This window comes from Malassezia japonica, chromosome 4 (assembly GCF_029542785.1).
Source record: "Malassezia japonica chromosome 4, complete sequence".
NCBI lineage: Eukaryota > Fungi > Basidiomycota > Malasseziomycetes > Malasseziales > Malasseziaceae > Malassezia > Malassezia japonica.
In genome coordinates, this window is record NC_083373.1 from 332,928 (window position 1) to 360,128 (window position 27,201).

The window sequence follows — 27,201 nt, forward strand, 5'->3', positions numbered from 1 at the left end:
ACTAGCTATCGAACTAGACACGCTCGGGGTTGAGCTTGAGGTCCGACATGTCGACCTCGCCGCCCACAGGCAGGTTGCGGCGGGGGTACTGCTCAAAGATACTGGGTCAGCACAGCGACAACGTACGTAAGGTCCTTTAGGCGGTGGGCCTTGGGCTTCTGGGCGTCCTGCATCAGGAGCTGCGACTCGGCCTTCTTCAGGGTCCAGTCGAGGTGCGCCTGGTTGTTCTTGACCGTCTCCTCGGTGGGCGTCGTGAGCGACTCAATGTACTTGGTCAGCGGCGCAGGCTCCTCCGAGCCGTCCTTCTTCGTCGCAGTAAGACGGTAGGCAGCCGCGCCACCGATCAGGGCAATAAGGCCGAAGCGCCAGAGCGAAGAGTTGAAACCTGGGTCAGTGAAAATACGCACCCTCCTGGGGATATTGGGCAGACTGCGCAGCAGACGAGGGGGCCTGCTCGCCGCACACCACACGCGAAGTGTGCAGAGAACGCTTAGCGCCCGCACGGAGCGTGGGGGTAGCCAAAGCACGCGCACGAAGCGCCATAGACACCATGGTTGGTCAGCAATGAAGGCCGCGGCCGGCCGACGACCGCCCCGTCATCACGTGATTTCACCGCGCCGCTTCTCCACGTTATGCACTGGCGCTGGGCCGCGGCGGGGATCGCCCTCGCGGTGGCTGCACAGGGCCACGGCGCGCGGGGCGAGAAGGGCGACGTACTCGACGAAAAGAATCACGCGCATGTGCATGGCGGGATGAAACATGTCCATGCACACGGCACACATCATGCGGCTTTTCAAGCAAAGGCCGACCCCAGCCAGGCAGCTGTGCCCATCGCGGTGCAGTACGCCGCCGAAAGTACACGGAAGCACCTGTCGTCGGGTGCGGTGATTGGCATTTCGATTGCATTGGGCCTCGGTGTCGTTTTTGTTTTTGGCATCATCGCGGTGATGAGCACAGTCTATGCTCCACCGGTTCCCGTCAAGGTGCAATGATACCCTACGCGCATGTACACACGCGTGATGCGCTTGGCGCAATTGTAGGTTAAAGAGGCTGCGACGGGTGCACAAGCGACGCACGCGCGTCCACGCCACGTACACCCCGCGACGACGCATCTCGTGCCGCACGACACGGCGTTTGCCCGCTCGAACATTATGTACCCAATTTGTACTCTACGCTGTAGCTTTTTGCCATACCCAAGCCCCGCTCGAAAGAGCATGCTACCACGTCCCCACTTCGCACAGCCGAACGCGACGCGGTGCACTATTTTGCCCACGTGGCGATGGCCCATGCGGCGTGCGGCGACGATGCCGGAGCGGCCTACGGCCTGGGACGCGGCGGCCGCGGCGCTTCGCGCTTGTGGCTCGCTTACCGAGATTATGGTGCACACACTACTTGTTCTTGCGATAGTCATGCCGGCCTATGTCGCGCTTGTGCGGATACGTGCCGACTACGTTCCGAAGTCCGACGACGAGCCGGTCGAGCCGGTGCCCTGGACGCCCGAGAATGCGCCGTACCGCGTCTATGGCTGGTTCGTTGATCTTCTCCCTGCCTTTGGTGGGGTGATAGTCATGATCCGGCGGACAAAAGAGGCGGAAGGATGGCGCGGCCTCTATCGTGGCACGACGCTCGCCTTTGTCCAAATTGTCGTGCAGTCCGTTGTCTCGTTCCTGCTGCTGTCCGACAGCAGTGGCAGAGAAGAGCAGCCCGGCACGGTATCCGTGCGCCTGCTGCTTGCGCTGGTCGGCGTCGCGCTGGTCGACCTGCCGTTCGAGGTCCTTTTGCAGCGGTATGTCGTGCGACTCACGCAGAACGGCCGTGCGCCCCAAACGCCTCGCGTGGCTGCTGCCCAAGACGAGTCTGCAAAAGGTGCTGACGCCCGCCGAGTACAAGGAGCCGTGGCGGCTCTACCTGCTGCCTGGCCTGCTGCCTGCGATGCTCCTGCGCAAGCTCAGTGCGACGCTCCTGCTCGTCGCATTCCAGTGGATCATTAGGCCCCTTTCGCCCTCGACGCTGCACCAAGGCGCCGTGGAAGGCAGCCACGGCCCGAACACCAACCGTGTGTCGTTCAGTTTCGGGAGCCTGGTCTTTTATCTGGCGTGGAACGTGCTATGTCTCTGCATTACCCTCCCCCTCGACTGCATGATTGTGCGCCTCGCTACGCAGACCACGCAGGAGACCGAACGTGTCCAGGAACCGCACAGCAACGCACCCGATGCGCTGAGTGCGCCGCCGCCGCAACACATCATCACCCTGCGCTCGACCGCGCCCGACACACCCGCGCCCTACCGCGGGCTTGTCGACTGCTACCGCAAGATGGCCGCCGAGGAAGGCACCGCGAGCCTCGTGCGCGGCGCCTCGCTCGCCTTCCTCACGCTGCTCGTGATGCACACCGGCGCTGCCCGTTCATAGCACGTGGCTCCACGTGGCTTATCCGTGCGCACGTACCTCTTCCCACGATATGTCGAGTGAGGCGGTGGTGATCGTCGTGGCTGTCGTGGCGTCTTTCGCGGCAGGCGCGATTGCTCTGCTAGTCATGATGCCATTCTTTGTCTCCCTTACGCGTCTGCGGGCCAACTATCTGCCCAAGGCCGTGTCGCTGAACAATGTGCTGAACGACGGGGAAGAAGAGGCGATGGAGCGCCGTTCCTTCTTCCACTCGGTGACGATGCGCACGCGCCGTGCGACGGCCAAGATCGGCCCGGTGGTCGACGGTGTGATCCCAATGATCCGCCGGACCAAGCGGCTCGAGGGCTGGCGCGGGCTCTACCAGGGCACGACTATTGTCGCGACGGGGGCGTCTGTGGCGTACGTCTTTGGCTTTATCTTTTCCTACATTATGTTTTCCAAGACGATCACGAGCGATGGTGACGTGGATACCAATATGCCCATTTTTTGGGTGCTCGCGATGGAGGTCATCGAGGCATTTATTGTCCTGCCATTCGATGTCGTCCTGAAGCGGTACGTACATTTGCTAATGCAGAACCATGGTCCATCCTCGCCGCCTCAACTGGTTCGCGCCGCGCGAGAGCCTGCAAGAGGTGCTGTCCGCGTCAGAATACAAGCAGCCGTGGCGCCTGTACAGGCTGCCGGGCCTGCTCCCCGTGATGCTGCTCCGCGTCGCGCTTGTCTCGTCGATCTACGCGGTGACGAACGACATGCTCCTGCCTTCGATGGGGCTCGTGCCGATCGAGCCTGCCGACCCGAACCAGGACGAGTACGAGGGGCCGTCGTCGGTGTCGATCAAGCGTGCCGTTTTCGCCTTTGCCGCGTACCTCATTATTCTGCTCGCCGTGCAGCTGATTGCCGTGCCGCTCGAGTGCATGGTCGTCCGCCTCTCGACGCAGCGCCCGGTGACGCAGCAGCCGCTGCACGTCGCGTATGCGGACAACGCTCCGGCACAGGGGCCGGCGTCGCACAACCACCAGGCGACCGTCCCCGAGACGGTCGCCCCGAGCGAGGCGCCGGCGGATGCCGAGGATGCCCAAGACGCTCAAGACGCGGACGTCGAGGCCGCGCCGAAACCCGCAAATGCGCCGAGTGCGTCGGTCGACGACGACGCCGAGCTCGCGGACGACGACGCCGAGCTCGCGGACGACGACGATCTCCCGATGCTGAGCGCGCCCGCGCCCCGCCGCAGTACGCTGCCGCCGCGCACCAAGTCGCCGACGAGCGAGCCGGTGATTGCCCTGCGTCCGTGCGACGAGGCGCTCGACGAGATCGACTCGTACTACGGTGCGGCGCCAGTCGAGCGCTACCTGACGCTCGGCGACTGCTTCCGCAAGATGGTCGCCGAGGAGGGCTACGAGAGTCTGTTCCGCGGCCTGCCCTTCTCGATGGGCCTCATGTTCCTCGGCGCGCTGGGCATGGTCCCTGCGCTGATCGATGTACTTTCGCTCTTTTCATGATAGACTGTCTTGCGCGAGCAGCTCGCGCAGCTCCTGTATCATAGAAGGGGGGTAAACAAGCCACGTATCCCAGCAGTCGAGCACCGCGAGAAACTGGCGCTGGACCGCCTCGGCCTTGATGCGGCCGGCATACGCGTGCACCACCGCGGACAGGTGCGAAAAGACGCGGTAGAGATGGGGAAGGAATGCATCGCGGAAGCGCCACGCATTCGGCACAGACGCCGCGCTGTTGTGCAGGATGTCGGAAACGACATACAGGCGCGCGACTTTGCGGGGTATCGGCGTCGAGGGGACGAGCAGCGAGTCGACCAGCACCGCCGCCACCGCCTCGGCGGCGTGGGCGTTGGCGAGCGCAAGGGCCATGCACCGCGCGATGCGCTCGCGGCGGGGCGTGAGTGAGCGCAGCATCGAAAAGAGGCGGCGGCGCGCCAGGGGACCGAGCGTCGCTTGGCGCGTGCGCCGCGACGCCTCCGTCTCTTGGGCCTCTTCCGAGTCGGTCGAGTAGAGCGACGCGTATCCCTGCGTGAGAAGAGCGACGTACCTCGTCGTGGAACTCGGCGCTGTCTTCAAAGTGCGGCCGCGCACTCCGGGGACGCACCGGCGTCGGCGACGTCGGCGCACGGCGCACCTCGGCACGCTGGGGGTATAACGGCTCCAAAGGGAGCGTCACGGGCTTGCTCCACGCTACACGGAGCGGCGCCGCGTCCCACACAAGGCCGTCGGCGCCGGCGAGCGCGGACTCGGCCTCGGCGCGCGTCATGTACGCGACAAACCCCGTCGGGCCTCGGCGTGCGTCGCGGGGGGGGAGGACCTTGGTCGTACCGACGTCGCCCCAGCGCGCAAAGTAGCGCCCTAGAGCCGCCTCGGTCACGCTCTCAGAAAGGCCCTGGACGCACAGATTCGTCGAATCGGTGTACAGAGGACCAGGGCGCTCGGCACGCGCCGCTTGGTCGCTGGGTGAGCCGCGCGACGTACCGCTGGATCTCGCTCAAGAGGTCGGTCAAGGCGCCTTTTCTCGCCGCCTTGGGGGGCGGGTCGGGCGTCGGCACACGCGCCGGCGCGCGCTTCGCAGGCACCTGTGCCTCGGAGCGGGTTGCCCGCGCCGGCACGTACGCCTCGCCGCCCTTTTTTACAAACTGCTGTGTGCCGAGCACGCCCTTCTTCTTGTCGCCCGTCTCGAGGTCGTGGAGGAGCTCTTTGTACGCCTCGCGGCTCTCTTCCTCGTCGCGTTTCCTACGCGCCTCGTTGGCCTCACGCTGCACGTCGAAGCGTGTTTTCGGGACCGGCCCGCTCTTGAGCCGCTCCAAGCGCTCGATACGGTCCTCTTCGCATGTATTCTGTGACGCTAGAAACTTTTGCACGTCTTCGTCCTGGAACGCGCCCTGGAGCGGCCGACCAGGCGGCCGATCCGCCATGCGGGGCAAGTGGAGGCAACGTTCCTCTAGTCAGGCGAAGTTGGAGCGGTCGCGTATTCGGCGTGCACTGGCATACATTCAAGCCACTATGTCACTATACGATCGAGTGGCAGGCAATGCTCGGAATTTGGGGCTCTGACGCATCTCCCGCCAGTGGGAGATTCTCCGTAAGGAGCCGAACGCCAGAGGCCAGACAACGCAATTTTGCTTTTGGAGTGAGACACGCGTCCGCACTTAGTCCCAGCTCGAGTTGGCCGGGGCGGCACCGCCCGTAGCAGCCGGGGCCGGCGCAGCGCCATCCCAGCTCGCACCAGTGTCCGCGGCCCAGTCCTGGGCAGCGTCGGCGCTCCAGTCAACCTGCTCACCGCCCGCAGGGAGGTTGGCAGCGATCGAGGGGTTCACACCACCCGCACCGGCGCCCTCAATGTTGAAGTCGTTGACGGTCTCCGCACCGGGCTCGGTGTTGGCAGCAATGGCGGCCTGCTTGGCGAGGGCAGCCTCCTGCTGCTCACGCTCGACCTCCTCGGGGTCGCGGTAGAAGAACATGTCGACCATGACGTTCCAGCCGTTGGGGGTGCGGGGAACAATGCCGCGGAGACGGAGGAACTCGCGGCAGAGGAGCCACCAGAGGAGACCGATCGAGTGACGGCCCTTGTTGTTGCCCGGGATAGCAATGTCGACGTGGCGCAGGGGAGCGTCGGTGTCGCAAAGCGCAATGACGGGGATGTTGACGTAGGCCGACTCGCGGATGGCCTGGTGGTCGACACGCGGGTCAGTCACGACGATCACGCGGGGCTCCTTGAAGGAGCGGGTGATGTAGTTGGTGAACGAACCCGGGGTGAAGCGGCCGGCGATGGCAGTCGCGCCGGTGTTGGCGGCGAACTTGAGCACGGCACGGTGGCCGTAGGTGCGGCTCGAGATGACCACAATGTCGGCCGGGTTCTCGACAGCGGCGAGAACACGGGCGGCGAGGACGAGCTTCTCCCAGGTCTTGCCGACGTTGATGATGTTAATGCCATCAGCGCGGCGCTTGTAGACGTAGGGGAGCATGGCCTTCTCGCAGTTCTTGGTGCCGATGTGGGTCTGGGCAGCCAGGAGGAGGCTCATGTCCTCCGGCGTGGGGTTCAAACAAGACGGGTGCTTCGACATGCTGGCGTAAGGTCTCTCAGCAAAGCTCCAGAAGGTGCGTGTGAAGAAGCGCGGTGCGTCCGCTGGGGGCTTCGGCCGGCCAAAACTAAAATCCGTCACGTGATTTTGAAACTATAGCGTGCCACGCGCGCGCCGAAGAACCTCTTTGCAGCGCGGCGCCGTTCGCTCTCGACTACATACGACAAGGTACGAAAGAACCTTGGAAACTAACCATTAGCAATATGGCTGAGCGTGGACGTGGTGGATTTGGACGTGACCGCGGTCGTGGCCGCGGCCGCCGTGGACCTCGGAAGGACGAGAAGGAAGAGTGGGGTACGTTTTGATTCGCATTAACCCAGTGCCCGTCACCTCGCTCGGTCGCCTCGTCAAGGACGGCAAGATCAAGTCGATGGAGGAGATCTACCTCTTCTCGCTCCCCATCAAGGAGTACCAGGTTGTGGACCTTCTGCTCCCCAAGCTCACTGACGAGGTGATGAAGATCACCCCCGTCCAGAAGCAGACCCGTGCCGGTCAGCGCACCCGCTTCAAGGCCTTTGTTGCCATCGGTGACTCGGACGGCCACCTCGGTCTCGGTGTCAAGTGCGCCAAGGAGGTTGCTACCGCCATCCGCGGTGCCATTGTCATGGCCAAGCTGTCGGTCATCCCCGTCCGCCGCGGCTACTGGGGCTCTGCCCTCGGTAAGCCCCACACCGTCCCCTCGAAGGTCTCGGGCAAGACTGCCTCGGTTATGTGCCGTCTTGTCCCCGCCCCTCGCGGTACCGGTATCGTCGCCTCGCCCGCGCCCAAGCGCCTGCTCCAGCTCGCTGGTATCGAGGACGTCTACACGCAGTCCAAGGGTCAGACCGCGACCATGGGTAACTTCCTGAAGGCCACCTTTGCGGCCGTGTCGAAGACCTACGCGGTGCTCACCCCCAACCTGTGGCCCGAGAACCCGGTTCCGGCCACCCCATACGTGGAGCATGCCACGCACCTTTCTCGCGCCGGCAAGAAGCTGCGCTAAGTGCATGACCCGTAGCGTAGCTACCAAAAATACTGCCGTGATGCTTCACTATACTCGCTCCTGCCCCGCATCGTACAGACCGAGAAAAGCGGCAGCTCGTCGTAAATCACGTGACTTCCGGCTTGACCCGTTCGGCCGCCAGCGCGGCGTTCCGCTCTGCCCGAGACCGTTGACGTCGATCATGATTGCCCGTGCCTTTTCGCAGACGACCCCTGCCGCCCGCGCGATGCGCGTGGCTGGCCAGCAGGTGCGCCACTCGTCGGGTCTTCCCATCCCCCCGAAGATCGCGACCCCGAAGAGCGTCGGCGGCTCCGGCGCGTCGAACACCGACGCTGTCGTGAGCTTCTACAAGGCCCTCCCCAAGGGCCCTGAGCCCGAGAAGCGCTCGATGGGCATCAAGGCGAACTACTTCGATGGCAAGAACGCCAGCGGCAAGCCCCTGGTCGCCACCATCGCCGTGCTCATGCTCATCGGCTACACGATCGAGTACAACGGCCACCTCAGTATGTTGACTGTCTATGCTGACCACAGAGCACCACAAGAACGCGCACCACTAGGTGTTGATTATCTAGCGAATGCAAGCGTTTTGACTGCAGAAATGCGCGAGGGGAGAAGGATGCCGGAGGACAAGGGCCGGGAAAATGGGCTGGTGGTGATGGTGCGATTCGTGCTGCAATGGTGCTGCATTGCTGTGCGACGCGGCTGTGCGATGCTGCTGTGCGATGCTGCGCGTTGTTGTTCGATGCTGCTGTGATTTGCTGCCGTGCTACGCTGCCGTGCGCTGGGCTCAATGTTGCCATGCGATACCAAATCGGCCTCTCCAACCAGTCCCATTCCCATGCCCGTATCCCCCCTGCGTTCCGATAACGGCGATCATGTCAGATCAATACCATCGTCGCACTCGATCCATTCATAGTCTGCCCGCTCCGACGCCCGCGTCTGGGCACCGGACTCCGCTCCGCCCACCACGTGGAATGTATACCTATGCATGGCCGTCGACGAGCGCCGTGTCGTTCACCGACGCGCTCACGACGGACACGCTGCACGCAGAAGTAGCGCATGCGACGCAGCTGCGTGCCTCACTCGAGCATATGCTGCGCGACGCGAGCGGCGCACGGCCCGACTCGATCCGCATCACGCAAGCCGTGACCGAGTACCTCCCTGTGCTCCTGGGCCTGTACAATAGCGTGCTGATCGATGCGATTGTCGTGAAGCACGAGCCATCGTTTACCTGGCGCTCCGCTCTCCTGACGCGCAGTAGCAAGTCGGCGATGCCCGGCCTGCACGCCGAGCTTTGTGCGGTGCTCATGCTGCTGGGCATGGCGCTGAGCAACGAGGCCGTGGGCGCCGTCGACGCGCTCGGCATGTACGAGCTCGACACGTCGGTCGACGCTGCGACGCGGCGCGCCAACGACGACCGCCTCAAGGTCGCAGCCGATATGTTGTGCCGCGCAAGCGGCCTCTTTTCGTATGTCGCGACCGAGCTCCTGCCCCGGCTCGACGTGTCGCCGCACCCGCCCGAGCTGTCGCGCGACGTGGCGATGGCCCTGTCGCGCTTTTCACTGGCCGAGGCGCACCGCCTCGCGCTCCGCAAGCTGCAGTCGCCTGCGCTCGCGCTCGCGACCGATACCCTGACGCCCGGCCCCCCACTTCCGTCCGGGCACCCGTCGGCGGCGCTGCTGGCGAAGCTGCACCTGCACACCGCCTCGCTGTATGAGCAGGCCCTCTCGCTGATCCGCACGCACGAGAAGCACACGCCGTTCGCGGCCGAGCCGGACGCCGATGTGCCCCGTGCGCAGCGCTCGATGCACAAGCTCAAGAGCACGCTGCAAAATATCAAGATCGCGCCCGAGGCGCGTGTCGGTGCAACGCTCGTCAGGTATGCGGAGCACGAGGTGCAGTGGCACCGCGCGCTCGCGCACAAGTGGCTCGGCATCGACGCCGGCGAGCAGGCCAAGAGCACCGGCACCGGCGTTGCGCACCTCGCTGCCGCGCGCGACCAGCTCCTGCAGATCGTGCCGAAAGGGCTTGAGGGCGCGGAGAAAGCGCGTGTGCCGCTCTGGGAGCAGCGGCGTGCGGCCAAGTTCCACGGCGACCTCGGCCTGTGGTGGATGGGCGTCGAGGCGGCGAGCGTCGCGCGCTGGCTCGACGTGTACAAGCGCCTGAACGATACCGTGAGCTTCCAGCGTGTGCCGCAGCTTTCCGAGCTGCAGTACGCCTCGGAAGGGCGCGCGGCGGTCGTCGCGAAGCCGTACGAGCCGCCGGCGCCGGCGTTTGGGCCACGGACCCAGGACCAGGTGCTCGATCCCTCGCTGTGCGTCGGCGTGCGCGAGCGGAGCGAGGCGCGGCGCGAGTATGCGGGCGCGGGTGCGTATTACTAGCTACTGTACATTAGAGGTCGAAAAATAGGCATCGAGCGTGCGTGGGCGCTTGGCCGGCTTCGTCGGCGACGCCTCGCGCGACGGCGTGCGCTCCGGCGCGAGGCCGAGGCAGTGGTCAATGTGCCGGTTGACGATGGCGCTGGTCTGTACGTCTGGCGTGCCGCTCGGGACGTGGATCGCCTTGGCGCACACCGGGCACGTGTGTACGATGCCTTCTTGGAGCCACTGCTGGAGCTGCGACGACTCGGCGCGCAGGTCGACGAGCGCTGTGCCGCGGATGCCGAGCAGGCGCAGCGCGAGGCGTCCGCCCGCCGCCGCCCTCTCCTGCGCGAGGAGCGCATGGCCGATGGCGTACAGCTCGTCGGCAGTCGCGATGCCGTGCGGCGCCGCGCTCTGGCCGCGCGAGAAGCGCTCAAACGTGTCGCGCTTGCCGATCAGCGTCACGGTGCGCACGCGGAAGCCGAGCTCGACGAGGTCCTCGGCGAGCTGCTCGCAGGCGTGCCGCAGCTTGGCGTCGAGCGCCTTGGCGTCTGCCGTGGGTGCAAACGTATTTTCGCGCCCGATCGACTTGCGCTCCTCGCGCGCCTGGGGCTGCACCCTGCTCGAGCTGATGCCCATCGCTGCCGAGAGCAGGAAGGAAAAATTGTCCATGCACACGCTGAGCATCACGCGCTCCTCCCATAGCGCGCCGCACGTCTGGATGCCGAACGCGTCGAGGATGCGCTCGGTGACGTGTCCAATGCCCGGGACCTTGCGCACCGGCAGCGACGCCATAAAGTCCATGATGCCCTGGCGCTCGAACGGCACGGCAAACTGCCCGTTGGGTTTGCGGCGGTCCGAGGCGATTTTCGCGAGGAGCATGTTGGCCGCGATGCCGACCGACACGGTGAGCTGCGTCGTACTCCTGACGTCCTCGCGCAGCTGCGTCGCGACGTCTTCGGCGCTGAGCTGGTGCGCTTCGCAGTACGGCGTAACGTCGAGGTACGCCTCGTCCAGGCTGCGCTGCACCATGCTGCCGTCGTATTTTCTCAAGACGCCCATAATCACCTCGGAGCTCTCCTGGTATCGGTCAAAGTGCGCCGGAACGACCTTCAGCTCGGGGCACACGGCGCGCGCCACAAACTCGGCCATGCCCGAGCGGACGCCGCGGCGGCGCGCCTCGTAGCTCGCGGTGAGCAGCACGCCTTTGCTTACAGCAAAGCACGTCCCTTGCAGCGATGGATCGCGCTGCAGCTCGACTGCCGCGTAGAACATGTCCATGTCGCAGTGCAGGATGCGGCGGGTGAGGCTGCGCTGCGCTTCGAGCGACGCGGCGAGCTGGTCGACGCGCGCCGCGGCGTGCTTGTGCGCCGCCTCAGAGATCGTCCCGAGCGCCTCGTCCCGCCGCGCACGCACGCGCTCAATCTTGGCTGTGACCGCGTCGTGCTTCGCGCGCTGGTTCGCGTAAAACTTGGAGCCTTTCGACGCCTCGTGGATCAGCTGGCTGATGCGCGCGTCGTCGCTCGCGACGGCCGCTTTGTGGCTGGATGCTGCGTCAGTTGGTGCACGTACGCCCAGCCATGCGCTTGTAAAAGCTCGCCAGGTCCTCGTCCTCCCACGCCTCCTCGTCCCCCCGCTGCGACCGTTCCGCCATCGGACAACCTCCACATCTCGTCGCTACCCCATACATGTCAGGGCGGGCCGAGGAGGAGAGTGCGTCGAGCGAGGCGCACACGACCCCCACGCGGGCCTCCTCGCGCAAGGATAAGCGGCGCATCAACAAGATCCGTGATCTGCCGCGGCGCCTATCGCTCTCGCGCGAGTCGCGGCCGAGCCCGCACGCGATGAGCCCCATGGAAAGCAGCTCGCCTGTCCGCTCCGAGACGCTCAGCGAGAGTGCGGCGGTCAGTGCGGGGATGGGCCACCGGCACACGGTGTCGGAAGACGTCCGCGCGGACGAGCCGGGGAGCGAGGCGGCAATTCCCCGCCGTATCGTCCAGTGGATTAACCGCGTGGCGAACAGCAGCGAAGAGAGCGCCGTCGTGGAGAGCGAGGAGACGCCGTTATCGATACCCACAGGGCCCGAGACCAACAAGCATGTGCAGCGGCGACGGCACCACCGCATTACGCGCCCCGTCACGACCGATACGTCGAACGGAGTGCTATCTCGCCTGGGCGACCGCCTCGCCCAGGGCCGTGTCCCGTCGCTCCTGTGGCAGATGACGACCGAGAGCTTGCGGCCGCGTGCGCAGGGCTCAGACCAAGGCGTATGGCTCCTGGGAATGTACCATGGGCCGACCGAGACGCGCCCGGCGCCCGAGAGTACAGAGACGTCCAGCACGAGCACCGAGTCGGGCAAGGAGCCGAGCGAGGGAAGCTCGGATACGAGCGAGGTGCGCCGCCGGCGGGCATGGCGTGCCGCGCTCGAACACGATGTGTCGAGCGTCGTTTGGTGCACGTATCGCTCCAATTTTCCGCCGATCGCCCACGACGGCTACATTGGCGCCGACGAGGAGGCGGCCGCCGCCGCGGTCTCGGCAGCGACCGAGGAGCTGTGCTCTGCGCCGCCCGAAGAAGAGGCGCCACCGGCGTCGCCGCAAGAGTCGACTACGCAGACGCTCACGCGCGTCCTGCTGCACCCCGGCGAGGTGCTGTACAGCTCCGCGGCCACGCGCGACTGGCTGTTGCAGCAGCTCGAGAGCCGCGGCTGGCAGCTCCCCGGCCTCTTGGCGCAGCTCCCGGTCGCGACCGGCGTGCAGTCGCGGCAGGAGCACGCGACGCCGGCTGTCGTTGCATCGAGCCTGCGTGCGATCCTCGGTGCGGTCGAGCACGACGTGCTGTTTGCGGTGCGTCCGCTGGCGGCGAGCGTGCCGATCGCGCGCCTGCGCGACTCGCTCGTGTCGCATCTCGGTGGCCAGTCGGGCCTGCCTGGCCTCTGGTGCTTTGTGAGTGCGCTGTACGAGTCGGTCTCGTCCATCACGCGGCCGTCGGGCCTCACGACCGATGCGGGCTGGGGCTGTATGCTGCGTACGGCCCAGAGCATGCTGGCGAATGCGTTGCTGCGTGTGCACTTTGGGCGTGCGTGGCGCATGCCGCCGATGGCGGACGGCAAGGTCCAGTGGCGCAGTGCGGACGAGCATGCAAAGTACGCGCGTATGTTGTCCTTCTTTCTGGACGACCCCAGCGGTGCGTGCCCGTTTGGGATTCACCGCCTTGCGGCAGAAGGCAAGCGGCTCGGCGTGGATGTCGGGGCGTGGTTCGGCCCGAGCACGGCCGCATCCGTGCTGAGGAACCTTGCGGAAGGCGTGCAATGTGGCCTCGCGATTGTCGCGACAAACGACGGCATGGTGTACCTCGACGAGGTGCGCCACGCCGCCGAGCACGACGGCGTGTGGGCGCGCCCGGTGCTGATCCTTGTGGCGCAGCGCCTTGGCCTGGATGCAGTGCCGGCGCAGTACCGCGCTGCGCTCAAGCATACCTTTACCTTTCCCCAGTCGATGGGCGTTGCCGGCGGGCGACCGGGATCGTCGTTGTACTTTATTGGATGCCAGCGCGACCAGCTGCTGTATTTGGATCCCCACACGTCGCGGCCTGCGATCCCCTTTCGGCACCCCCCGCCGTCGCTGCGGGGCGTGGACGTGCTGCCTGCGTGTAAGCCGCAAGAAAAAGCGCTGTTGCGAGGATCGAGCGAAGAGGGGCGGCGTAAGGGCGGCACTGCAAGAGACGGTGTGAATGAAGAGGGTGTGAATGCGAATGGTGCGATGGACAGTGCCAAGCACGGCACGACCAACGGCACGACGGCCGGTGCAAAGGAAAGTGCCACGGACGGCACGACCGACGGCGCGGCGGCCAGTGCAGACAAGGAGGATGCAGCGCGTGCTGTGCGCGCCAACGAGGTGGCAAAACCCGCCGGCCCCCCCTCGGCGGCCGAATTGCTTACATCGTGGTACTGCCATGCCTATTCTACGAATGAGCTCGCGACCTACCACTGCCCCAATACCCACCTGATGTCGCTGAGCATGGTCGACCCCAGCATGCTCTTTGGCTTCCTGGTGCGCAGTGAGAGCGAGCTGGGCGACTTTGTCGAGCGCGTGCAGCGCCTGTCTGCCCCCCTCTTTGGCGTGGCCGAGACGCGCCCCACGTACGACGACGTAGAGAGCGAGCCCGAGTGGGCCGATGCTGTATAAAACGAGAAACGATTGCCTGTCTACTGCTGCTTGCATTCCTGCGGGTCCTGGCCACGCGCACCACCGCGCGGTGCGTCGTCCTCGTCGTCGTCCTCGTCATCATCGAAGTCCTCGTCGCCGTACTCGTCGTCGTCCCACTCCTCCGGGTTCTCGTAGTGGAGGGCCTTGCCGGTGAAGAAGTCGACGGCGTGCGGGATGATGCGGTCCTTGAGATCCTCGCCGATCTGGTAGTCGAGCTCGAGGCGCTCCTCGAGCGCATCGAGCTCCTCCTCGTCCTCCTCCTCCTCGTCCGTCGGGGGCTTGGGCGGCGAGAAGAAGTTGAAGAAGGACTCGGTCGGGACTAACCGCTTGACGGTACGCGTCTCGTTCGTGTTCTTGTTGCGCTGCTTCTTGGTCTCGACACGGTGCATGAGGTTCGCCTCGGGCGACTTCCAGTCGATCGTCGTGCCCTCCGCGTGGTCGTACACGAGATCGCCAGAGAAGCCGACCTGGTCGGAGTAGAAGTAGGTCTTGGTCAGGACCTCGTTCGAGAAGTTCTCATTCTTGGCCGCATCAAAGACAAAGTCCAGCTGGAAGCCCTGCAGCGACTGCTCGGGCGCCGCGTTCGCGGGCACATCGAGGTAGCGCAGCCGGATGTCGGTGAGGTGGCGCAGCGCCTCCTCGTCGCGCTCGGTGATCACCTCCGACAGCGCCACGTGGTTCTTGAGCGCGGTGAGCCAAAATTCGGGGATGCCCTTTGGCGCGTCGGTCTTGATCGAGATGTTGGCGAGGGAGCGGGGCGTCTCCTTCTCGTCGTCCTCCTCATCATCGTCCTCGTCCTCGTCCTCGTCCTCGTCGTCCTCACGGTCGACCGTCTCGCCCGACTCGACCTCAGCGGCGGTCGGCTCGACCTTGCCGAGGATGATCTCCTTGCGGCGGTCGTACAGCGGAGCATAGCGCTGCGCAAACTTCTTCTCGAGCGCAAGGATCTCGCGCTGGAACTCGGCCTCGATCTTTTGATGGTCGATGTTGAGGCCCTTGAGGCCCTCGACGCGGCGGCGCACCTCGTCGGGGAGCGACTCGATGTAGCCCGACGAGCGGCCGACAAGGCCGTTGAGCTTGTCCTGGATCATGCTCTGGATCGCGGCATTAGGGAGGCCCGCGGCAGCAGCATCCTCGTCGTCATCGTCGTCATCGTCGTCCTCCTCGCCAATGGTCGTCACCGTGGGGCGCGACAGCGGCTCGCGCTGGATCGGAGCATTGCTCAGAGGCGTGTTCTGCGGCGTGGGCGCCGTCAGGTCCGTGTTCTTGTTTCTGTGTGAGTCAAACCCCACGTACTTTCCAATTTCCACCGTGTTTGCCATCGTGGAGTCGCACGGAACCGACGCGGACCGGGCGCACCCATAGGCTTTTCACGCGTCTTTGTCAGCAGCGGGTGGCGTTGGGGCACGCCACGTTGGGCCACGTGCCTAACCATCATGGACGGGGCGCCGCGCGTGGCCGCGGAGGTCGACGCGCAGCTCGCGCTAGCGCCCGGACGCGCGCCGGACGCGGCGGACGTCGAGCGGGCGCTGGCATCCGTGCATGCAAAGCTTGCGGAGAACCGCAGCGCGGCCGCGGCGCTGCAAAAGAGGGTCGCGTCGGGCGGCGCTCTCCACGATACCCAGCAGCGCGATGCGCGGCTCGAGACGCTCCTTGCGACGCTCGGGCGCCTCGAGGAGCATGCGACCCGCGCGGAAGGAAGCGTCGGCGAAATTACCGCCGAAATCCGGTGGCTCGATATGGCGAAACGCAACGTAGGCCAGAGCATCGTCACACTCAAGCGCCTACAGATGCTCGTCAGCTCGACCTTCCATCTCGAGCAGCTGCTCTCTGCGGAGCAGTACAAGGAGGCGGCGTCCACGCTGCAGGCGGTGCAGGCGCTCCTCGAGTTCTTTGCGCCGTACGGCGACGTGGAGTACATTGCACAGCAGCGCCGCCAGGTCCAGGGACTGCGCGAGCAGCTCAAGGGCATGGTGCTCAAGGAATACGAGACCGCCTTTCAGCAGGCGCGTGCGCGCTGGGATGCGAGCGAGTCGGTCCTGCCGGACGCGGCGCTCGCGGTCGAAGCGCTGGGACACGAAACGCGCACGACGCTCATCGACTGGTACTGCGCGCGCCAGCTGCGCGAGTACCGCCGCGTGTTTCGCGCAGTGGACGAGGCGGGGCAGCTCGACAATGTCGCACGGCGGTACGCGTGGATCCGGCGCGTGCTGCGCACGTTTGCCGAAGAACACGGCGCGGCGTTCCTCAAGGAGTGGCACGTCGACCAGCGCCTCCTCTCGCTCTTTGCCGAGATCACGCGCGACGACCTGCGCAGCGTGCTCGTGCGCCAGCAGCCGCGCCTCGATGCGGACCTGCTCCTCGCCGCGCTGAACGCCACGAACGAGTTCGAGGGGCAAGTCGCACGGCAGTACGCCAAGCCGTTTGCGGACGTCGTTGGCGCACACCGCACCGCCGCAGCATCTGGCGCGCTGACCATCACCTCGGCCTTTGCGCCGTACCTCGGCGTGTTTGTCGAGTCGCAGGAGAAGCGCCTGAACGACATGCTCGCCGAGTTTGCCCAGGCGCCGGGCACCGCACGCGAGGCGGGCGCGGGCTCGTTCGAGGCCCAGGTCGCGAACCACGCCGAGGAGCCGATGAAGGTCTTGCTCTCGTCCACCGAGCTCTTTTGGTTCTACCGCCAGACGCTCGAACGGTGCGCACAGCTCGGCGACCAGGCGCCGTTCAAGGAATTAGGTGCCATGTACCAGCGCGGCCTTCGGCGGTACGTCGCCGAGGTCTTGCAGCCGGCGCTGAGCGCGCGCTCGCCGGAGCTCGAGGCGCAGGTGCGTGGCTACGCCCTGGCCTTGAACACAGCCGACTACTGCGCGACGACCTGCACGCAGCTCGAGCAGAAGCTTGCCGAGAAGCTCAAGACGGACGCGGGGGACGTCTCGCTCGAGGGCGAGCGCGAGGCGTTCTTTGGCGTGATGGCCGCTGCGCTGCAGCACCTGTCGCGCGCTTTGTATACTAGTACCGACGCACCGTTCCAGCAGATGCTCCGCCCCGAGTCGCCCTGGGCGCAGCACGAGCACCTCGGCGAAAAGTCGGCGTACGTCGACGGCCTCGCGAGCGGCATGGAGCAGGTCGGCGTGATTGTGCGCCACGAGGTCGAGAACAAGCGGTTCCTGCGCAGCTGGTGCGACAAGGCCGCCACGACGATCCTCACGCGCTTTATCCAGACCGCGCTGCGCCTGCGCCCGATGCGCCAAAACGTCGCGGCGCAGCTCGAGACGGACCTGGGGCAGATCGCCAGTCTCCTGCGCGAATTGCCGCACTTTGGCGCACACGGCGCGTGGGCGGGCGTGCCGAATACCGCGTCGATCCAGAGCGCGTACGAGCGGCACATTGACAAGGGCGCCGCGCGCATCGCGCCGCTCCTTGCGGTCCTCGCCTCGACTCCGGACGAGGCCCCGCCGATCCCGCGGCTCGTGCAGACCTATCGCACCCAAGTCAAGGATCAGTCGCTCGCCAACTTCCAAAAGGTGCTCGACCTGAAGGGCATCCGGCGCCTCGACCAGAACCCGTTCGTGGAAGAGTTCCTTGCGGCAATCGACCGCGAGCCAGAGCCGCTGCCGACAACCTCGCCGCTGTCGTCGCTCCCTCTTGACCCCAACGCGGAGGCGTATGCGCCGCCGGATACGCCGGGCGAGCGCCGGCCGCGCGACGAGGCAGAGGAGTTCGCACTCCCTTCGACAGGGCCCGCGACGCCGACCAACGCGCGCCTCCCGGACTGGAAACGGTTCGGCAGCATGCTAGGCGCGGCACTCGGCCGCGAATGGCGTCCATAGTCTACATGCTACTGAGGAATCAGCGCCGCAATCTCCTCGGCGCTCAGCTCGCCGCGGGTGCTCGCGCGCTGCGCGAGCGTCGACGCCTCGTCGGCCGGCGCGCGCTCCTCGTCCATCGCCTCGGCACCGCGCACCGCATCGGCCGCACGCAGAATCGCGCCGAGGGCAATCGCATGCTGCGGCGTCGCCGTGCGCACCCACACGAGGCCGTTCAGGCCGATGGCCGCCTCAAAGGGAAAGTGCGCGGCCACCTGCGACAGCAGACTATGTTTGGGGCGGTTCAGCGCGTGCGCCAGGCCCAGGCTCACCGGCCAGAGCATCGTCGTGCCGTTCTCGTCGCTCTTGAGCTCGCCCATACCTTCCGCCTTGCCGGTCACGGCATCGATGCAGCTGATCTCGGGCTCGGCCCACGGCTCGGCGCTCACGACACGTGCATAGACCAGGCCGCCGACCTCGAGGTTGGGGCGGTTGCGTCGTGTCGCGCCTTCAAACGCCAGCACAGGAAGACTGGCGCTGTGTGCGGAAAAGAGCGTGACCGAGTACGACTCGACGCCACGGTTCGTCACCTGGCCAATGACCAGGTCGTCGGCCACAGGCACGTACCGCCGGCTCTCGCCGTCGACCCACCAGCCGTGCAGGGTGGCGCTCTCTTTTTTCGCCTTGCCGCGCGCGGCCGTCTCGACGTGTCCGAGGTCGCCGCCACGGATGGCCGTCAGCGAGGTCTCTTTATCGTTTCCGGGTGTAATGAGCACACCGGGGCCCAGCTTGAGGTCGCTGGCCGACGCGCCGGGCTGGGGTATCACGTCGCCGGGGAGCACGACGACCATGGTTTGTGGAGTGCGAAATCGCGCATTTCGACTAATCGGGCTTTTTTTTCGCTGACACATCTTCTCCGTCTCACACCACCGCGACGAGTACGTGTCGGGGAATTTCGAGTAGAGGATGGATCATCAATACAATCTTATCCACATTATCCGAGCCTACGGGCATACGAAGAACAACCTGCTCTGATTCCCCCTTTTACGAACAGGCTAACCTTAGTTGACACGAATGTATCCTAAATAGAAAGTAGCGCTACGTCCCACGATACCAGGTTCCGAGCACATACACGCGCGCCCGCACGTACAAATACCTCCCTTGCAACACAGTCGCGCCCAGGCGGCGTGCTCCTCGACGCTCTCGCCGCCGCGTAGCGTAGGCAGCCGGGCAGCGTCACGTGACAGAAAAGAGCCAATGCAACCGAGCCCGTTCGTAAGCAGCCGAGCGACCTCTCCTCTGTCGACATGCAGTTCACGAGTGCGATTGTGCGCCGTAATGTCGCGGCGGTGCGGCCATCCATGGCCCGCACGCTCACCGCCTCGGCCCGTGTGATGAAGAGCAACCCCAACTACGAGGCGGGTGTCCCGATCCCGACCGGCGACTCTGCCTCGGGACAGCGTGATCTGGTCGGCGAGCAGGTCAACCGTATCGGCGAGCCTGCGCCGATGTCGCTTGTCAGTGACGCTCCGAGTACGTACAAAGCGCACTAACATAGACTCGCTCCACCAGCGCATGGTGCGTGTGTTCCAGCCGGCCAAGTCCGCCACGACTTCCGGCAAGGCGGGCACGCGTGACTGGCGCGTGGACTTTGACGTTCTCCAGGGCTCCGGCCGCTGGGAGAGCCCTCTGATGGGCTGGGCTAGCACGTACGTGATATGGCTAACGTAGTGCGGACTCGCAGCAGGCGCTCAGCATGAAGTTCGACACGAAGGAGGACGCGATCCACTTCTGCCAGAAGCAGGGCTGGGACTACCTTGTCCAGGAGCCCCACAAGGCGCGCATTCCGCCCAAGACTTACGCGGACAACTACAAATACGTCCCGGGCAAGCTCCGTATCCACCACACCAAGTAGATGCGATATATGTGTGATGTGCACGAGATGAAAGACGCGGTTTTCGTGCTCGTCTGCGCCTCGGCGGCGCTGTACGACGACGCTACATACATAGACCCTGGTGACGAGGATGCGACGGGGACGCTGCAAGGACGATCGAGCTCATCGAGCGGCGCTTCTGCCAGTGGAGGTGTGCCTCTCTGCACGATGGTCCAGTATGGCCAACTTGTCGTACGTCGCGCGTCTGACGCAGATCGGCCCCCCCGGCTCGGGAAAGACGACATACTGGTACGTTTCCATGTTAACGCAGCCATGGAATGTACCAAGTACGCCGCCGACCTAACGCAGTTTCTCACGGCCGTTGAGCGCCCCGTGCAGATCGTGAATCTGGACCCTGCGAACGACACGGTCCCCTACCCCTGTGCGGTTTCGCTCTCTGAGCTCATCTCTGTGCGCGACGTGATGGCTGAGCTGGATCTCGGCCCCAACGTACGTTTCTTTCCTGACGCAGGGCGCCATGCTGTACTGTATGGAATACCTCGAACACAACCTCGACTGGCTCGAGAGCCGGCTTGCGGTGCTGGACAGCGACTATGTCATCTTTGATCTCCCCGGCCAAGTCGAGCTCTCTACGAACCACCCCAGTCTAAAGCGTATCCTGGAGCGGCTGCAGAAGCAGCAAGACTGGCGGGTACGTCTAGGCACTAATGCAGCTCGTCGCCGTGCACCTTGCAGATGCAAGCAACATTTCCGACCCTGCGCGCTATGTCTCCCTTCTGATTCTCGCGCTGCGTGCGATGCTCATGCTCGAGCTCCCCCACGTAAATGTGCTGAGCAAGATGGATTTGCTGGACGACGAGCAGCGCGACGCGCTCCTTTTTTCGCTCGACTACTATACAGAGGTGCAGGACCTGTCCTATCTAAGCGACCACCTCGCCGAGTCCCAGCCGCGCCTCGCGGCGATGAGCCGTGTACTGTGCGAGGTGGTAGAAGACTTTGGCCTGGTCTCCTTCGAGACGCTCGCCGTGGAGGACAAGGCTTCCATGCTGCACCTTGTCCAAGTATTAGACCGTGCGATTGGCTACGTAGCTGCCGGGGGCGCCCACAGTGCATAATTATGCATCGGCATGCAGATAGGAAAAGGTGACCAAGGCGTGGGGGAGAGGAGCGCCTCTTCCCTTGATGCGGCTCCTGGCGCTCCTCGCAAGTGTCTTGCCGCTAGGCGTCTTTGCGGCGGGCACGCCGTCGGCAATCAATGCGACGAGTCTGATTCCCGATGATATCTCGGACACCTGCTACACGCTGCTGACGCGGCTGAACGAAGACAGCGTCTTCCAAAAGTGCACCGAGCCGCTGATCGAGGCGACGGACATTTACTCGAACCTCTCGTCAACGTCGAACACGTCGAGCGACTCGCTGAGCAAGTCGCTCGACTCGCTGTGTAACCACGACTATGGCTGCGACAGGACCGTGGTGCGCCAGTACATTGCCTACTTCTGGGACCAGTGCTCGGACGAGCTCGAGGCGCAGAACGACCAGGTGATGCAGCTGTACGACTACATGTACATCTTCAACCCCTTCCGCGATGCGATCTGCTCCAAGGACAACAAGAACAACTACTGCCTGCAGACCCTCGCGCCGTTCATGCAGCCCTCGGCGGATCTCCAGATGCTCCAGCTGAATGCCATGGTGCCCGACGCGGGCGACGTGTACAGCGATGCGTACTGGTCGCACGTCATGGCCACGATGCCTTCCTCGAACTCGAGCTCGAGCTCGAGCGAGGCGCTGGCGCCGGAGCAGGTCTTCCTTTTCCTCTCGGGCTCCACCGACAAAGACACGCTGTGCTCCGAGTGCACCCGCAATGTCCTTGCGGCGTACATCGGCTTTGAGATGGGCACGCCGTACGCACTCGGCACCGAGCGCTCGGCCGTGCTCAAGCCGCAGCAGACGATCTATGACAATGCGCGGAAGCAGTGCGGCGCCGACTTTGTGCACAGCATCAACCAGCAGGCCGGCGTGCAGCAGTTTGCCGACGCAAGTGGCGCAGCGGCGCTGCGCGTGTCGGCGTGGGCATTCGTAGTGGTAGTGGGTGCGGCGCTGGCGCTGCTGTAGTATAGTCTATGTTACCGTTCTTGACCATGTGGCGACGGCGGGGGACGCGGCGGCGTCCCCAGCGTCTGCGGCACATTGTGCGCGAGGTTCAGGGGGTGCTGCTGCAGCCCCTGCGGCGTGTTCTGCGCCATGGGGACGTACCGCGGCACGCCCGCCTGGAACGGCGCCTGGCCGTCGGGCGCCGGGGGCCGCTGCTGCTGCTGCGCCTGCTTGTACAGCTGCACCGCGAGCGAGTTGATCTGCTCCTGGCTCAGGTGCGACGCGGCGAGCGTGATGGCCAGCTGCTGCTGCAGCGCGTGCAGATTTGGCGGCGCACCCGGGGTATTCGGCAGCCCCGGGCTCGCGCTCTGGCGCACTGCGACGGGCGGCGTCGGGGCCTGCCCGCCGAGCGAGTTGAGCGGGAGGCCGTTGTACGTCTGCCCCTGGTTCTCCATCCCGTAGTTCATCGGGCGGACGTGCGGCGCGCCGGGGTTGCGCGCGCGCAGCGCCGCCTGCTGCTGCGCCGGGCTCGAGGCGGCAATGACGATCGGCTGGCGCTGCGCCTGCGCGGCCGGCGTGCCGCTCGGCGCGACGGGCGACGGCTTCTTGTCCATCGCAAAGTGCTGCTGGAGCTGCGCCTGTGTCGCGCCGGGCGAGCGCACCGCGAGCACCGGCGACGAGGTCTGGTACGACTGCTGGTTGTGGGGATCCAGGCCAAAGTAGGGCTGCGTCGCGTTGCGCACAAACGGCACCTGGTTGTTTTGCGCGAGGAGCATCGCGGGCTTGTTCTGGTTCGGCACCGTGGCCATGTACGGCGCGTTCGGCGGACGCGGCGTGCTCTGGCTCGGCTGGCTCGGCGTGGGGGCGGGCGCCTCCTGCTTGCCCGGCGACGGGGGTTGGTCCGGCGTGCCGGTCTGCGCCTGGGCCTGGGCCTGGGCCATCTGCAGGCGCTGCTGCTGCTGCTGCTGGTAGGCGAGCTGAGCAGCGCGCTGCTGCTCAAAGAACTGGCGGATGGCCGCCTGGTCGCGCTCCGCCTTGAGCATGCTCAGCGCCTGCGGAGTCGGCGTCGAGATCGACTTGACCTGCGTATGCGTGTCGTGCGTGCTCAGATTCACGCGCCGCGCCGCGCCGGAGCTCGCGGCGGCAGCCGACTGGCGCTGCGCCTGCTCGCGCCGCCTGGCGCACTTGCGCATCACCTCGAGCAGGTGGCTCCGGTGCTGCTTCTTGCGCGCGCCTTCGGGCTTCGGCGCCGGGCGCTTGCCGCGCAGCGCGTCGTCGGTGCTGGACACGTCCGCTTCGGCCTGCAGCCACTTGCAGCGGTCGTAGCAGTCCCACGGCGTGCGCCGCTCGGTCGCGAGCGTGAGGCGCGCCGAGTTGAACAGGTCGGCAATCAGCGGCCAGTTGTCCTGGTACTGCTTGGCGAGCGCCGCGAGGAACACGTCGTCCTCGCTCGTCCACGAGAGCTGCGCGGCACGCGCCTCGGGGGCGGCGGGCGGGGTGGGCACCACGGCCGTATGCAGCGCATAGTCGCGGCTCACCTTGCCGGCGCGGCGCGCAAAGAGCAGCGAGCCGGGCTGCGCCGCCCACGGCTGCGCGTCGGGCGCGTCGGGCGCACTGTGCTCGTCGAGGTCGCGCCACTCGCCGTGCACACGCTTCGTCGCGGGGTTCAGCGTGCTCACCAGCGCGGGACGCGCATCGAGGAGGCGTGTGACGTGCGCAATACGGGCGGGGTGCGTCGTCGAGCCCTCTTCGCGGCGCTTCTCGCCATGCTTGGAGTCGTCGTGGGGGACGAGGGGACCGTACTGCGGAAGCTCGGGGAAGAGCTTCGCCAGGTCCAGCTGTTCGGGCTCGAGCATGTTGAGTGCCTCGAGCGCCGTCCTCTCGTCGACCTGCAGGAGCGCAGCAGCAGCGGCAGGGTCGAGGTTGTGCAGCAGCGACCACGGCGAGACGCTCGTCGCAGTGGCGTCCAGACCAAAGATCGGCGCACGGATCGCGGTGACGAGCGCCAGGGGGAGCTTGTCGCTGAGCGTCGCGTCTTTGTCGGCACCGGCACGCATCGGTGCGTCGGTGGCGTCGGTGGCGTCGGTGGGGGGCGCATCCAGCGAAACCGTTGGGCCGGGGCCGGCACGCTTGTCGTGGGGGACATCGTCCTCGCCCTCGGCATCCTTGTCGCTCTCCTCGGCATCGGCGTGCGTGGGCTCGGCGGCAGGCGAGCCGTCGGCGTCCACGTCGGTGTGCTCGTCGGCCTTGGCATCCGCGGCGGGCTTGGGCTTGTGGGGGCTCGTGTCGACGTCCATCGCCTCGGGCTCCGCCTCGCCGTCCGCTTCAGTCTCGGCTTCAGGCTCGTCCTTGGCCTCGGGCTCGACGCTCGCCTCGGGTTCGACGCTCGCCTCGGGCTCGACCTCTGCCTCCTTGGCCTCCTCTGCCTCGCCCTCCTCGCCCTCCATCTCCTTCTCGGACAGACGCACGTACCGCACACACAGCGCCGCACGCTCTTCCGGCGTCTTGGCCTTGTGCCACCGTACTGCCTGGTGTGCGAGCTCGTAGGCTACTGCGAGCTTCCACTTGCGCTCCTCGCGGAAATCAGTCTGGAGCCAGCGCATCTCGTCGAGCAGATAGTCGCGGTGCGTCTTGCGCTCGACCGGCCCCTTGATGCGCTTCGGCTGCCGGAAACTCCAGTGCCCCTGGCTCTTGAGCTGGTCGATGCGCGCCATGGCCTTGACAAACTTTTGCTCGGTAAACGCGACTTTCCAGTCGCGAGTCAAGAGGCACTTGCTCGCCTTGCGCACAAGACCCGCACTTGGACTCGCGCGCGCGCGCACGCTCCATTTCCAGAGGTCGGTGTGCGCCTGTCCCCCCTTTCCTTTGCCGCTGGGGAGGCGCGCGCCCGCCTTGCGTGCGCTGCGCTGGTGCACCGAGCCGCCGCTCTGGCCGATGGTCATTACGCGGCGGCTGGGGTCCGTCTGCAACGGGCGCAGCGACGACGCATACGTCACCGACAGTGGATTCGGTGCGAGCTCCTGGAGCGTCAGCGGCGGCGGCGTGCCCGACGACGGCTGCTCCTGCTCCGGCGGGGCGACGAGGAGCGTCGGCGACGGCGGCAGGCGCAGTGCGGTGTGTGCGCTGCGCCGCGCACCGTCGATGCGCCGCGGGTCGACTACCGGGGCCGGGGCTGGTGCCGCGGCCGGGGCCGGCGTCTTTTCCTTTGTGCCCGGCTCGCGCAGCCAGTGCTGGGCGCGCTCCGTGAGTGTGTTGACGGCGTTTTCGACGCGAGTCTGGAAAGCCGGCGCGCTCTCCGACTCGAGGGTGTACTTGGCCATGGAATCATCCGTGTCATCCATGAGCGCCTCGGGCAGCGAGCCTGCGTCGTCTGCCTTGGTCTCGGCAGTGCTGAGCATCGCATAGAGGCGCTGGATATCGCTGCGTCGCGATGCCGTGAGGTTGCTGGGTCAGTCGGGCTACGTACGCAATCTCTGTGTGGCATTCTGCAATGCGTCCGCTGCGCAGCTCTTCCAGCGTTACACGACTGCTCGAGGCCTGCGTCGCGGCGCCTGCGCCGGCCATCCTCGTCTCCATGCCCCGGGGCGATGGCGGAGAAAAAATGGTACAAGGGCCTATTAGGTACAGATAGATCGGGCGCTAATCGGGCAACTCGAGCGCCCAGCCGGGCGCGTCCAGCGGCTCGTTCACCGCAACCACAGCGGTGAGGACGGTGATGTCGTCGTTCTTGCCGCCGACGTAGTAGATACCCTCCTCGTTTGCGTGCTGCTGGAATGGACTCGTGAGGACGCGGGGGTCCTCGCTCGTCGCCTTGGCCATGTTGCACAGCGACTCGGAGATCATATAGGGCAGGTCGACTTTGCTCTCGGGCGCGTTGGACGCTTTCGTCCGGAAGTGTGCGAGGATATCCTGTACACGTTCGATGATATCCTCGTCAAATATATTGTCAAGCAGCCCGTCCGACGCCATAATCACCACGTCCCCGTCCTGCACCTGGAGCGTCCAGTGCCCGGCGTCCTCTTTGGGCGAGTCCCAGTGGGTCTTGTCCGTAACGCCGTCGTAGGTATGGATCACGGTGCTCAGGCGCTCGTTCACATCGGGCAGCTCGTCATCCATCGCGCCGTCGGGGATCATCCCGTCGCGGTGCATGCACAGCGCCGACGCCAGACTCACACTCTCCACTGTCGAGTCCATCATGCCGAGCTGGACGGGGAAGTTGAACGAGTGCTGCTGCTCGGCACTTCGGAAGATCATGGTATTTTCGCGGATGAGCATCAGCACGCAGTCGCCCATGTTGGCAATACGCAGCTCGTCGCCCCGCAGCATCGCAATTAGCGCCGTAGAACTGCCCATGATGCCTTCGCGCTTCGACGCGCGCACGCACCGCTCCCACGCAGTCTGCAGGATCTCGACGGGGTCGCTGTTGTTCCAGCGTGCCACGGAGTCGTCCACCTCGCCCTCGTCCGTGAGCTGCATGCAGGCACGGTCCAGATTGCTCAGCTCGGCATGGCAAAAGTGCATCAGCAGCCGCGAAAAGAGCGCTGGGTCCGCCCGCGCAGCAGATGCCCAGCCGCCGACTCCGTCGGCAATGCCCAGCGCATCTTCTTTCAAAAAGTATGCATCCTCGCCAACCTGCTGGCTCTGCAGGCGCGTCTGCACGATCCGCCCATTGTATCGGATGGCCGAGTGCAGTCCTTTTCCGTGCAGGTAATCGACCGAACTCGGGAGCTCGGGCTCGTCCGGCTCATCGTCCTCGATGGGCTGACGCTGCGCCTCGCCGCCGCCGATCAGAAAGTCGGCAATCGGACCAAACATACTCTGGCTCTTTTCCGGCGCTTTGCCTTGCTTCTGTGGCCGCAGCTTCGGGATGCCGTATGCGGCAGAGTGAAAGACATAAAGAGCGGTCGCAAGACCGCAGTTCTCACCGTGAAAGGCACGGCGTCCACTGGGTATATGGCTGGTACTTGCAAGCGAGACGGTGCATCGCCGTGCGATCGGGCCACCGAGGGGCGCCCGCGCACACACAAACCCTCGCGCGGATAGTAACATGGGGCTATACAAGGGCCACTGCAGCCTACTAAGGCTGCTCCGGTGTGCCCTGCTCGCGTACGTGGGGAAAGGACGCCACTCGGCAATGGTGCGCCGTGAAAAATTGGGGCGGTCCTTTTCGGTGATGCACGTCCCTTTCCCGATCTCGAACTGTTCAAATGACTATCGCTGGCTAGTTTGCCAAGGTACGGGCGAGGTGCCGGAGTGGTTATCGGGAACGCCTAGAATTTCATTCTACACCGATTTAGGTGGCAAGCGTTTGGTCTCTGACCGCACAGGTTCGAATCCTGTTCTCGTCGTTCTTTTTTTTGGGCAGCCCGGACG

At 65.4% G+C, this 27,201-nt stretch overlaps 15 protein-coding genes and 1 non-coding gene across 16 annotated transcripts; 8 read left to right on the plus strand and 8 right to left on the minus strand.

Annotated features, from left to right (window-relative positions):
* Positions 1-13: 13 nt before the first annotated feature.
* MJAP1_002541 (uncharacterized protein) lies at positions 14-552 on the minus strand (the record flags this gene model as incomplete). Its single annotated transcript, XM_060266476.1, has 3 exons — positions 14-101; positions 127-385; positions 408-552. 3 exons carry the CDS (start codon positions 550-552, stop codon positions 14-16), a joined length of 492 nt encoding a protein of 163 aa, XP_060122459.1.
* Positions 553-1,304: 752 nt separating this feature from the next.
* Positions 1,305-3,905, plus strand: MJAP1_002542 (uncharacterized protein; the record flags this gene model as incomplete). The annotated part of the gene is made up of 4 exons (XM_060266477.1): positions 1,305-1,786; positions 1,809-2,401; positions 2,532-2,958; positions 2,981-3,905. 4 exons carry the CDS (start codon positions 1,305-1,307, stop codon positions 3,903-3,905), a joined length of 2,427 nt encoding a protein of 808 aa, XP_060122460.1.
* Positions 3,906-3,943: 38 nt separating this feature from the next.
* Positions 3,944-5,320, minus strand: MJAP1_002543 (uncharacterized protein; the record flags this gene model as incomplete). Its single annotated transcript, XM_060266478.1, has 4 exons — positions 3,944-4,004; positions 4,039-4,424; positions 4,447-4,858; positions 4,881-5,320. 4 exons carry the CDS (start codon positions 5,318-5,320, stop codon positions 3,944-3,946), a joined length of 1,299 nt encoding a protein of 432 aa, XP_060122461.1.
* A 234-nt stretch (positions 5,321-5,554) lies between these two features.
* Positions 5,555-6,469, minus strand: RPS0 (structural constituent of ribosome; the record flags this gene model as incomplete). The annotated part of the gene is made up of 1 exon (XM_060266479.1): positions 5,555-6,469. The coding sequence occupies one exon, from the start codon at positions 6,467-6,469 to the stop codon at positions 5,555-5,557; it is 915 nt and encodes a 304-aa protein (XP_060122462.1).
* Positions 6,470-6,690: 221 nt separating this feature from the next.
* RPS2 (40S ribosomal protein) lies at positions 6,691-7,469 on the plus strand (the record flags this gene model as incomplete). Its single annotated transcript, XM_060266480.1, has 2 exons — positions 6,691-6,781; positions 6,808-7,469. 2 exons carry the CDS (start codon positions 6,691-6,693, stop codon positions 7,467-7,469), a joined length of 753 nt encoding a protein of 250 aa, XP_060122463.1.
* A 181-nt stretch (positions 7,470-7,650) lies between these two features.
* MJAP1_002546 (uncharacterized protein) lies at positions 7,651-9,850 on the plus strand (the record flags this gene model as incomplete). The annotated part of the gene is made up of 2 exons (XM_060266481.1): positions 7,651-7,972; positions 8,526-9,850. 2 exons carry the CDS (start codon positions 7,651-7,653, stop codon positions 9,848-9,850), a joined length of 1,647 nt encoding a protein of 548 aa, XP_060122464.1.
* MJAP1_002547 (DNA-directed DNA polymerase) lies at positions 9,851-11,483 on the minus strand (the record flags this gene model as incomplete). Its single annotated transcript, XM_060266482.1, has 2 exons — positions 9,851-11,379; positions 11,402-11,483. 2 exons carry the CDS (start codon positions 11,481-11,483, stop codon positions 9,851-9,853), a joined length of 1,611 nt encoding a protein of 536 aa, XP_060122465.1.
* A 34-nt stretch (positions 11,484-11,517) lies between these two features.
* On the plus strand, positions 11,518-14,016 carry ATG4 (Cysteine protease atg4; the record flags this gene model as incomplete). The annotated part of the gene is made up of 1 exon (XM_060266483.1): positions 11,518-14,016. The coding sequence occupies one exon, from the start codon at positions 11,518-11,520 to the stop codon at positions 14,014-14,016; it is 2,499 nt and encodes an 832-aa protein (XP_060122466.1).
* A 20-nt stretch (positions 14,017-14,036) lies between these two features.
* On the minus strand, positions 14,037-15,359 carry NAP1 (histone chaperone; the record flags this gene model as incomplete). The annotated part of the gene is made up of 2 exons (XM_060266484.1): positions 14,037-15,309; positions 15,334-15,359. The coding sequence occupies 2 exons, from the start codon at positions 15,357-15,359 to the stop codon at positions 14,037-14,039; spliced, it is 1,299 nt and encodes a 432-aa protein (XP_060122467.1).
* A 114-nt stretch (positions 15,360-15,473) lies between these two features.
* Positions 15,474-17,867, plus strand: VPS53 (Vacuolar protein sorting-associated protein 53; the record flags this gene model as incomplete). Its single annotated transcript, XM_060266485.1, has 1 exon — positions 15,474-17,867. The coding sequence occupies one exon, from the start codon at positions 15,474-15,476 to the stop codon at positions 17,865-17,867; it is 2,394 nt and encodes a 797-aa protein (XP_060122468.1).
* An 8-nt stretch (positions 17,868-17,875) lies between these two features.
* RRP40 (exosome non-catalytic core subunit rrp40) lies at positions 17,876-18,694 on the minus strand (the record flags this gene model as incomplete). The annotated part of the gene is made up of 1 exon (XM_060266486.1): positions 17,876-18,694. The coding sequence occupies one exon, from the start codon at positions 18,692-18,694 to the stop codon at positions 17,876-17,878; it is 819 nt and encodes a 272-aa protein (XP_060122469.1).
* Positions 18,695-19,150: 456 nt separating this feature from the next.
* On the plus strand, positions 19,151-19,758 carry NdufS4 (ndufs4 NADH dehydrogenase Fe-S protein subunit; the record flags this gene model as incomplete). The annotated part of the gene is made up of 3 exons (XM_060266487.1): positions 19,151-19,376; positions 19,402-19,552; positions 19,575-19,758. 3 exons carry the CDS (start codon positions 19,151-19,153, stop codon positions 19,756-19,758), a joined length of 561 nt encoding a protein of 186 aa, XP_060122470.1.
* Positions 19,759-19,954: 196 nt separating this feature from the next.
* On the plus strand, positions 19,955-21,849 carry MJAP1_002553 (uncharacterized protein; the record flags this gene model as incomplete). Its single annotated transcript, XM_060266488.1, has 6 exons — positions 19,955-20,025; positions 20,048-20,063; positions 20,086-20,226; positions 20,249-20,428; positions 20,451-20,822; positions 20,875-21,849. 6 exons carry the CDS (start codon positions 19,955-19,957, stop codon positions 21,847-21,849), a joined length of 1,755 nt encoding a protein of 584 aa, XP_060122471.1.
* Positions 21,850-21,860: 11 nt separating this feature from the next.
* eaf1 (RNA polymerase II transcription elongation factor SpEAF) lies at positions 21,861-25,392 on the minus strand (the record flags this gene model as incomplete). Its single annotated transcript, XM_060266489.1, has 2 exons — positions 21,861-25,272; positions 25,295-25,392. 2 exons carry the CDS (start codon positions 25,390-25,392, stop codon positions 21,861-21,863), a joined length of 3,510 nt encoding a protein of 1,169 aa, XP_060122472.1.
* Positions 25,393-25,467: 75 nt separating this feature from the next.
* On the minus strand, positions 25,468-26,877 carry MJAP1_002555 (protein-serine/threonine phosphatase; the record flags this gene model as incomplete). The annotated part of the gene is made up of 1 exon (XM_060266490.1): positions 25,468-26,877. One exon carries the CDS (start codon positions 26,875-26,877, stop codon positions 25,468-25,470), a length of 1,410 nt encoding a protein of 469 aa, XP_060122473.1.
* Positions 26,878-27,067: 190 nt separating this feature from the next.
* On the plus strand, positions 27,068-27,176 carry MJAP1_002556. Its single transcript has one exon. It is a non-coding gene; the product is annotated as a tRNA-Ser (tRNA).
* The last annotated feature ends 25 nt before the right edge of the window (positions 27,177-27,201 follow it).